At 34.2% G+C, this 11,212-nt stretch overlaps 1 protein-coding gene across 1 annotated transcript; it reads left to right on the top strand.

Annotated features, from left to right (window-relative positions):
* Positions 1 to 8,334: 8,334 nt before the first annotated feature.
* LOC143542474 (GDSL esterase/lipase 5-like) lies at positions 8,335 to 10,887 on the top strand. Its single transcript, XM_077035047.1, has 4 exons — positions 8,335 to 8,815; positions 8,901 to 9,025; positions 9,760 to 10,258; positions 10,335 to 10,887. Exons 1-4 carry the CDS (start codon positions 8,590 to 8,592, stop codon positions 10,544 to 10,546), a joined length of 1,062 nt encoding a protein of 353 aa, XP_076891162.1. The 5' UTR covers positions 8,335 to 8,589; the 3' UTR covers positions 10,547 to 10,887.
* Positions 10,888 to 11,212: the final 325 nt, after the last annotated feature.

Genomic DNA, 11,212 nt, shown 5'->3' with positions numbered 1-11,212 from the left:
TATTTAATAGCTTATGGTGGATTAAACCCAATTTATCAAACAAATAAACAAAGCACTCACTGACTAGTATTTACATACTGGCTCAAACATCGACTCTTTTTGAGCTTTTCTTTGATTTTCCAACTTTCTTTCTTTCTTTTTTTTTTCTTTTTTTTCATTTTTTTCTAAACAAATACTAACACAAGACGTACAAACAACTGACTCGAGACATACGTACATTTTGTACTATGCTCGACAAACAACTTAAATACAACTCTTAACATACCAAGTTTCATCCACATGGTTAAAACAAAAGGCCAAGGCTAACACGGCTTGTAATGTGATTTTAGCAAATGAAAGTGAAAAGGCACAACTTGGCTCCCAATGGATAATATAGGGTAGTGAATTTTAGAATTGTTTTTTTTTATGTAAAGGCCATTATATGTGGGTTTTTTACAGTACTATTCCCATGCAGGTTGTAGTATTAAGATCTCGAAACGCATGATACAACCAAGTTATAAATATCATGGACATACTGCTTACTCTCTTTAATGACACTCATATGACATGTGTACATACTATATATTATATGTGTATTATATATAAGGTAAATCTCACACACTGGCTGCCGACATGAAACATGTGTACCCGTCCCCATGACTCGTTATCCCCATCTAAACGGTCCATTTTAATTTTCTTTAAAAAAAACATTTGCATGGGAAGACTTTCGAGAAGCTTAAAAACTGACCATGACCAAAGACCTCTACTTTGAATTAATAATAACAATTAACAAGTTGCAATTCCGTCTTTTGCGCACAATCAAGGCACTCTAATGCAAAAAATAATTTTACCCCCATCCCCACACTTGAGATTGACATTGTCTTCAATGTTTTAAATTTAGAAATAAATATATTATTGAGGATGAGGTTAAAATTGAATGCTTATAAATTTTAAAAACAGGTTTAATGTGATGGTCCTAACAATTTATACAATTATATATTTAACAATAAAACTAATAAAACAAAGAGAATTATGAAAACGAAATCACCTGTTAAGAAAGTAAGCAACTCAAATACACTCGTGCTTGCTCTCAACGAACTCGGTTCCTCAATTCCAACAACATCTGCAAACTCTCACACGTGTAGAAGCATGCTTCTCACAACTGTTAGGATAGGTCTTTTAAACCATTTGAAAAACCGTTAATTATAATTACCTAGACGAATTAAATTAATTTCATAATTAACTTTGTTAAACTAGAAAAAGTGTTAAAAGACCTAACTCACTTTCGTAGGAATCACGATTGCATTTAGCGTATGCAACAAGCCCTTTAAAGCCCCTGGTAGCCCGGGTGAACGAGGGAGGTCTCGTGAGGGTTTATAGTGAACTACACCCACAAAGTTTTAAATACAACATAATATACACGTACCTGAATACAAGGCCGGGTTGCCTCCCGGTTAATGCTAAATTTTTGTTAAGGTCTTCCGCCAGACCATATCTTTTGTGTCGTTCATGGTGGTCTCATAGGGTGCTTGCCTCCTTCAGCTTCTAAACTTGTTCCATTCTCATCATTAGTTTTTTCCAGACCAGATCATAAAATTTGCAAGTTTCTCTGTAATAGTCATAATCCGACGATTTCTTGACCTTTTTTCGTCTTCTCCTTCTTGCCTTCTTCTTCACTTTCTCTTCATTTAACCTGTCAATCATAAAAAATTCTTTCTTTTTCTATTTGATTCTCCTTCTTAGAAGATCCACACTTGTCAGTTCTATGACTAGATAAATTAGAAACTTAAAACTCATTTTGTTTTCCCCGAACCTCATTCTAACCGTTCCCTCAGCACAATTAATAATAGCCTTTGTTGTAGCGAAGAACGGTCTTCCCATAATAACAATCGGTTGCGTATTCTTTGCACAATCAAGCACGAGTAAATCCACAGGATAATAGAATTCACCAACTTTTACAATCACATCCTTTACAACCCCCCAGGACACTTAGGAGTTTAATCAGCCAACACCACTGTTGTTTTAACTTTTTGTGGTGGCCCAAAATCATGCTAATCATACAAACTCCCCGGTAAAATACTTACACAAGATCCAAGATAGAAGAAAGCTCTATCTAATTTAAAATCACCTTTTTGTATTGAAATAAAAGGTGTTCCTGGATCTTAAAGTTTCGGGGGAAGGGTACCCATCAAAACGGCGTTCACACTAGCAGTTAAATCAAGTTGTTTAGGAAACTTGTGACGTAGTTTGTGGGTACTTAACTCTTCTAAACACTCAACATGATCATGACTCACTTTAATTTGTTAAAGCAACGGTTTTTTTATTTTCACTTTTTCAAAATTTTCCCATTTTTCACCCTTAGGTGGTTCCCATTTACTTAAATTTTTGTGTGCAAGTAAAGCTAAGGGAAATGGAACTTTAACCTTTATATTACTAATTTTAGATAACATGCTATTCGGATCAATTTTAGACTTTGTAAAACTTTGATCTTCCTGATCATGTTCACCCTCACCTTTAAATTCAGTTGTATCATTCACCCCACCCTCAACATATTGTAGTGAATGAGTTTCAACAACTGAAATTTCAGAAAAAGGACCAGTACTTATCTCATTTATGTGGACACTCGTTGTGTTAGAGGATTTGTGAGTTGGACATATCTGAGTATCACTACAAAGCTTAGCTTGATCTCTTCTAATGACTGCCACTTCTTGAGTTAATTGCCCAACCTGCTGTGACAATGCCTTGATTTCCTTATCTCTGATCTCTTTGCCTTTTTGAATATACATCATTAACTCAATAATTGTATCCAATTTTTCATTGATGGAGTTATCATCCGACACATGCTGACCTGTTTGCCTATACCCCTGATTTTTAAAAGATCTTGTATTCTGATGCGGTGATGCGATCCGTGGGGAATTCTTTGGTACTATAGGCACAAAATGACTGGCAACTCCTCTAACTTGGGATCTATGATTCGCCATAGACACTTCATTCATATACTCATCATGGCCCTATTGTCCTCCATAATTGTTCTGTTGAACACCATTATACCTTTCCTGACCCAACTTGACCCGATTCCGACCACTTAGATTAAATTGTGGCACTGAAGGCACAAACTCATCAAACTCACCATATTCATATTGGTGTTGTGTTTGAGGATGTGGCAGGTCAAAGTTTGAAGATTATTGTTTTTATGTGAATGTTGGGTATAATGGGCTACCTGGTGGACTTTGATTACTGCAATAACTCATAACCGAACTACACGTATGTTGTCGACACTATAATAAGTTCTTGCACAAGCAAAGACAAACAATACCAAGTGTAATACTGAACCTAAACAAAAAGAAATAAAAAGAAAAATATTTTTGGAGTTTTTTTTAATCTTTGGTTATTTTATTTTTATTTTTATTTTTAATCAAACAAGAAAGGCAACACTAAACGCACTAGCTCCCCGACAACGGCGCCATTTTGATGACCGTCGTTTTAGTCATTCAAAAACCTTATTATACTATATAGATAGAGTAAGTAGGGTATCGTATCCACGAGGAGCATGTGGTCAGTGTTACAAAATTTGTTTGATTATTTAATCTAATTTTAACTAACTAAGATGGACAAACGATGTCAAGCAAAAATTAAAATATTGATTTTAAAACAATTTAAGTAAAATGCAACCTCCTCCAGGTTTCAGGTTATTGGTTTCACACAAAACTCGTTTGATTAATTGGACACCACATAGACATGGTGTTAGAAAGTCGGTTAATTAAGTAATCAAAAACATATTTTTGTTATCAGATCTTTTATAATTCAATTACTTTATTTACTAGTATGAATCAGACTGCTCTATGTCACCCAACAAGCTACCAGGCTTTGTGATCAACCGAATAAGTTGTAAAGTAAGGATTACTAACACATGCAAATAGTTTAAATAACCAACACATCAAATTGTGTATACAACGTTGTCAATGTCAAAAACAAATCCAAACATTAATGAAACAAAGTTTAATGTTTAACCTAAACGAATCGTTCACCCGGAGGAAGTTACAAATGGTTTATCCTTGCATCTTCATCTTGATAAGCTTGATTATGGAGTGGAAGGATGAAAGCATGGATAATTATGGTGATCGGTAGGTGTTAGTATGGTGAAGAATTGCTCCAAAGTCGTCCTTGGTGGCTAGGGTATGAAGGATCTTCGACCTAGGATTTAATCAGGCTTAAATATGGAAGAAAAACAAGAAAAAATGATTTTCCATCAGCCTCGGCCGTAGCCTACGTCCTGACCACCGTAGCCTACAGCCTGGCCGTAGCCTACGGGCTTCGTTCTCTGCCTTACGGTGGCTACATCACCAAAACACCATTTTCTTAATAAAATCTTCATTTCAACTCCGTTTTCCTCCCCATTTGCGGCCAGGTCTTTGTATTTTAATTCTCTAACATCATATATCATACTTTCATTTCAACTCCATCATGAGAGCTCCAAATTCGCTCCTTTAAGCTCTTTTAAGCTCCGATCACATGTAAACATAAAACCTATCAAAGTACTTGTGTTCGATACATATAAACAAGTAAAAACACAATATAAAACACTTAAAGCACATTATTTCATCCTTACATTATTTATACAATTGTTAATTGTAAAATATAAAATCAAGTAAAATTTTTTCATACACAGAATATTAATAACACAGAATTTATCACGATCTATCAATTTCAAATGCTAAAGATTATAAGGATGGCTATATCATCAAAGTTCAGGTGATATGGTTTTTGGGATAATCATGTTTTATTTTTTGGATAAACATGATCAGATGATCTCAAATGACATTATATTAATTGATTAAAATGTATGATATTTTATGTGTATGAATAACTTTTTTTTGTTAGTTTCATTTATCATTTATCTAGGCTTAGTATGTACTTGAAGAACCTTATTTGTCACACAAACAACTATAACATGGCTATGTCAAGAGTTATAAGAAGACCTACATGTTACCTTATCAAGAGTTATAAGCATACATTAACTGAAAATTTTGATTTATGATAAACAATGTGTACCAACTAATACAATTATAAATATAGTGTACAAGGAAGGTTTTACTTATTTGTAACATATTTGTATAATCTTAGTTATGTAATTTCTATAATCTTAATGTAATTGTAATTGTATTGGTAATATATGATCATTTTGTTTACTGCATTTCACTTAATGGTTAAAATTGAAAATTTTCATAAATTACTCGTTTAATATACGGGCCTCAAACTAGTACAAATAATATATATGTACATATGTCCACGAGTGAGACTGCACATAATGGAAAACCCAGTTTCAATACCGGCCTGCCTATAAATTGTTTATTCACACCTATAAACAATGGCCACATTGTAATATACACAAAGATTGAGTGATTAAATTTGTAAAATTCAAATCATGATTCTCATTAAAGTGTAAATGTGATTACAAAACAAGTACTTATAGACAAAAACATTTACGGTAGTGTATATGTACATATACACTGGATATCAACACCCCCCGCAAATTGGAGGTGCGTCAACTCCAACTTGAAGATGACGGCTACGGAAAAAGATATGCGCCGACGAACGCACGACGACAGTTGCGACGAACACACGCGACAGACTAATCGCCGGAAAAAATACGCCCCGGATAAGGTATCTGGCGTATACCATATACGCTGGAAGAAGACATATGCGCTGTAAGTATGATCAACATATGCAATGAGATCATGGCTACCGGAAGATACAGTTAGGTGGCCGGAAAAGCGAATTTATGCCAGAAAATTTTGTTGAGCGGAGTCTCCGGCTACCGGAACTCGAAAACCACCGATAATGAAGATATACACTGTTCATGACAAACATATGCGATGGTGAAGATATAAGATGATAAACATATACGCTCGCCAGAAAATTTCTGCCTGAAAAACAGAATCGGTGGAGAATATTTGTTATGGTTGCCGAAATTGTGGTTATGGCCGGAATCATCGCCGAAAAACCGCGAAACCTTCAAATCAAACGCATATTTGAACAGGATATCATTCATACATCAATCCAAAACAATGAATAATGATGAATAAAATGAAAATTCGAATTCAAATAGGATCGAATGAGATGTACTCGATTCAACGAACCGAAAAGAAAATGAAAAGCTCCGTCGGAAAGCTCGCCGGAACACACCGAAAATATGAGGTCCAAACGGATGAAATGATGAAAACAACCGCTAACACATTGATTAAGAATTCAATCAAAACAACATTCAAGCTGAAATTGGAATGAATGAAGTATCATCGATTCAATAAATCGAGAAAGATAAGATGATCGCAAAATGAGATCAAATGGAAATGAGAACCGGTGAATCGAAGATGATGCGGAAGCGGATTGAGCAAGATGCTCTGATACCATGTAAAATTCAAATCATGATTCTCATTTAAGTGTAAATGTTATTACAAAGCAAGTATTTATAGACAAAAACATATACGGTAAACATGCTAAACATATACGTAGCGTATATGTACATATACGTTGGATACCAACAAAATTAGGGAACCATTAATTTCAACAAACAAATAATAATGATATGACATATTGACTCTTCCAGCAACCCATCTCCTCACAACGATTTTCTATATTTGAAATACATAGATCTTGTTATGAATAGGATGAATTCACGTACACGACGTTTATATGTGAGGCTTGAATTGCTATTTATAGAAAACTATATCCAGGGATTACATATGAATATTATGGGACCTATATCAACAATCGACTAAAATGTTTGAGCGAATATCGAATTCAAATTATCCAAATTAAACTTACCAGCGAACTATTTGTCAGTTTTTGACCCTACCCGATAAACAACCAAAAAGTCTGAGCATGAATCAAATCCAAAATCTTATCCTCAAACACCGATGGATAGTAATTGGTTTAACCACGAAGTAATATCCCGTCAATAGTGTGTCTGTGCATACACATGTATCACCAACTATTCATTTTAGTTTAAAATTTCTCATAGGCGTTTACTTGATGTTGGAGATTCTTTGGTAATTATCAAATGGATATTTCTTATGGGTAATTTATCTGCTGATGATACTCCTTTTTGTTGTAGCAAGACAGACAATAAAGGTTGCATTGATTTATCAACACGTTTTGAACACTGTTTATATATTATATATTATAATTTGATATATAATATGTTTTTATGAACTCATTAATTTTTTTGTTACTGCTTATTTTTAGTATGTATTTTTAAGGAATTATTAGGTGAAAACCCCTCACAATAAATGTATTGTTTCAAATGCCATATATTGATCCAAGAGATGAACACACAACACATGATGCAAAATATGTAACAAATGTGTTTTTTTTTCAAGAAAACAAAAACTAATATGTGGTTGTTTGGGATTGAAACTTTCGGTCAATGTGAATGTCACATCTCTTGGTTTTACTTCTTTAATAAAGTCTATAAAAAGAAAGAATGATCATGCTTGTAACATGCCCATAAGTTTGACCCGCCAAAAGGGTAGGATAACAACTCCTCCCAAAGTATCAAATATTTATTTTATACTTTTGTTAGATATAATTTTATTATTCTAAGGTATAACGTGCGGTGCGTGTAATTTGACATCACGACAATGCGAAAAAGAAATTTGAATAGCTAGATTAATATTTTATTTTGGGCCTTTTGTTTTGCTTTACTCAAAAAAGAAAAACTACATCTCAACATTTACAATAGTAAAATTAACTTATTAAACACTACTGGGGTAATAATGTATTTTTAAACAGCCTCAATAATTTAGTAAACGGATTGACAACTTCAACCTATAAAATCTATTTTTACATATGAGATTGTAGCTAGGTATGTTTAATTTAACAGGTTCAATATGAGATTGGACCTTGGTATGCTAGCTTAGTCGATCTTCGGTACCATAAACAAGTAGAAATATTTGGAGCACAATTTCTTGACACACGATTGTCTTTCTATATGTGGATCAAAATAAAGCTAACATTCGTTTTTGCAAGCATGAATAAATTTTTTGGTAGGAAAGTGTTTTGAACGTTTCTTCGTCTCATATCAATTGTTGGGTAGCTTTTGACTCTCGGGTAGCATATTTTTAAAGGCGAAAGAACTTGATTTGAAGTCCTCTCGGCTACATTACACGATACTTTCCTATTCAACAATTTAGTCATAGCTTCTAACTTTAATGCCATCCCACAAAAGTTAGTCAACATATTATAACACGTAAAAATTTCATTTGTAGTTGGATTAGGTTTTTCTTCTTTAATTATATACCATAGAATTAGAAGCTATAAGGAGATTATAATAATGAAAGATAAAATGTGAAAACAAAATAATCCAGGAAAAATAATGGGTTATTTGATTATTTAAAAAGGTGACATTGAAAGAAAGTTATTTTGTTAAAGTGGAATTGAAATAGGCACCGTACACATAACAAGATTATAATAACCTTTTCTTTCATATTCTCAAAATAGAAATAGATTATAATTAGTCAACACCAAGCTTTGCTCATGTGATTAGATTCATATTCATTTAACTAAACTCTTCCTCATTCTCCGGCCATCTCCATCTCTTACTTACCTCTAATGACACTCCTCTACATCCTCCTTGTCCTATGTACTACAATATCCACATCAGCCGCAGCCCGAACCGCTCTCTTCGTCTTCGGAGACTCCTTCTTCGACCCTGGAAACAACAACTTCATTAACACCACCACCCTTGACCAGGCCAACTTCTATCCCTATGGCCGAACATACTTTAACTACCCCACGGGTCGATTTTCGGATGGCCGTGTCATTCCGGATTTCATATGTAAGCTTATTTTCTAAATTAGTTAATATTAGCTAGCATTATTGTCTTTTAATATGAAAACATCATTTTCATATTATTTATATAGTGGAGTATGCAAAGCTGCCATTGATTCCACCGTATTTGGATCCCAGGAGCTATAGGTACTACAAAATCGGAGCCAACTTTGCGTCCGCGGGCGCTGGAGCTCTTGTTGAAACATTCCAGGGATCGGTAACGAATTTATTTATATATTAATTAATTAATTACATGATATGTTTATGTTTAGTTTAGTGAAAAGGAAAGTTGTTTGGAGATTTGGCTTTCTAACTCAACATTTTAGACCACTCATTAATCATTATGTTGGGTCGGGCGTATTACCATACCAACCAGACAACTTTTTGGAAGTTGACCCCTTAACCTCTACCAATTATATTATATTATATTTATCTTAGTTACTATGAATTAATGCTTTATTAACTCATATCTATCATCCATCTTGTTTATGAATGTTCTTGTATCCGTATATTGATTGATGATGTTCATATATATATAATGATAACTAAAATCCTGCATTTATGAATGCATGTGATATCACATCATCCATCTTGTTGTTTATGAATTGTTTTAGAAAGACAAACCAAATTATAAAACTATGTATATAATAAGCAACTAGATAACACTCTTGTTTATGAATTAATTGCTTTTGTTAACTCATATTGCCTAAAGCTGTTTACTATTTATAAGTATTAAAAGGGTAGTTGTTACTGCACATATGAATGCATGTGATCAGTTGCAGGCTAAAGTCCATCACTAAAAACATAGGTGTGGGGCCTTCACATTTTTAGTAGTATAATAGTAGTAGTAGGTGACCATGTAAAATACTACAACATTCTTATTATATTCATTTCAAGTAACTACAATGCCAAACTACCAAAGCATGACTTAGGTTGATATTTTGCATACAGGTAATAAGTCTTCAAACTCAACTAACATATCACAAGAGAGTAGAGAAGAGGTTAAAAAAGATATATGGTGATGCTAAGGCCACCAGCACATTGTCAAAAGCTGTCCACATGCTTAGCATTGGGTCAAATGATTACATGAGCCCTTACTTAATAACCAACTCCACTCATTTCAACTCATCATACTCCAACTTCCAACTCGTACAAATCGTCGTTGGCAACATAACAACCGCCATCAAGCGGTTGCATGAACGAGGAGCTAGGAAATTCGTATTTTTGAATCTGGGGCCGCTAGGCTGTTCACCCGGGCTCAGGATCATTCTTAATCCACCAAATGACTCGGGTGGCTGTGTAGAAGCAGCTTCACTTCTAGCAACATTACATAACCAAGCACTCGCAAAGTCATTGAAAATATTAGCAAAGCAATTGCATGGGTTTAGGTATTTGTTATATGACTACCACCACAACATCCAGCAAAGGATAAAACATCCATCCAAATACGGTACGCGTACGGGTGCGTGTTTTTTTAAAAAATATATGTAACAATTTTAGAGAGTGACAATTATTATAATGTGTAGGTTACAAACAAGGGAAAACAGCTTGTTGTGGGACAGGGAGGTTTAGAGGAACATACAGCTGTGGAGGGAAAAGGCCAGTGAAAGAATATGAGGCGTGTAAGGATCCTAAAGAGTATGTGTTTTGGGACTCTTATCACCTTACTGAAACAACGTACAATCAAATGGCCCATCAAATGTGGAACCAACAAAATCTCAAAACTTTCTTTGATTGAATTCAATCACACAATAATATATATAGATATTTATGTAAACTTCATTTTAGTTACTTGTTCATATTCAAAGGAATATATAAATATACCAAAAGGAGCATTACCTATTGATAGATTATGGGTGACATAAATTTGTTGGTTGTTGTATATTAGACAAAAATGTAATTAGTAAATGTTCGGAGGGATGTTTATGTAAATTTGAGTTTAAGCATATTATAACCCCAAACCTTGTAAAACCTTAATTACAATTAACAATATACAAAAACACAATTAGACCTTCACTTACACACGCTTAAGAGTTCAATTTGGTATCACAACAAACGAAGCCTTAAAACAGTATGTGTACGTATAGGATATATTAAGAAGATCAACATTGCGTTGTTACACGATATAAGGCTCGTGTTGTCGCTAAAGGCTTTCTCCAGCAACCTAGTGTTGACTCAATGAAACACTTAGTCCGGTGATTCGAGTGGTCCTCTCACTTGCCGTTACAAAGCAATGGCCACTTCGTCAACTTAGCGTTCATAATGTCTTTTTACATAAGGACCTTACAGAGATGGTCTAACTTAAGCAGACACAAGACTTCATTGATCCCAGACATCCGTATCATGTCTGTTTATTACGCAAATCGCTTTATGGACCTGAGTCTTCAACCTTGGACCCCTTTGG

The sequence above is a fragment of the Bidens hawaiensis genome, unplaced genomic scaffold, assembly GCF_021521415.1.
Source record: "Bidens hawaiensis isolate Kalapana, Puna unplaced genomic scaffold, B.hawaiensis_p1.1 tig00012888_1, whole genome shotgun sequence".
NCBI lineage: Eukaryota > Viridiplantae > Streptophyta > Magnoliopsida > Asterales > Asteraceae > Bidens > Bidens hawaiensis.
The sequence above is the reverse complement of the archived record's forward strand: the minus strand, read 5'-3'. Positions and strand labels throughout refer to the sequence as shown.

What these genes read in the sequence shown, in the direction of transcription:
- LOC143542474 (XM_077035047.1), top strand. Translation starts at nt 8,590, where the DNA reads ATGACACTCCTCTACATCCTCCTTGTCCTATGTACTACAATATCCACA. An exon ending in TGTCATTCCGGATTTCATAT is followed by an intron (nt 8,816 to 8,900) that starts GTAAGCTTATTT and finishes TTATTTATATAG; the next exon opens with TGGAGTATGCAAAGCTGCCA. An exon ending in AAAACATCCATCCAAATACG is followed by an intron (nt 10,259 to 10,334) that starts GTACGCGTACGG and finishes TATAATGTGTAG; the next exon opens with GTTACAAACAAGGGAAAACA.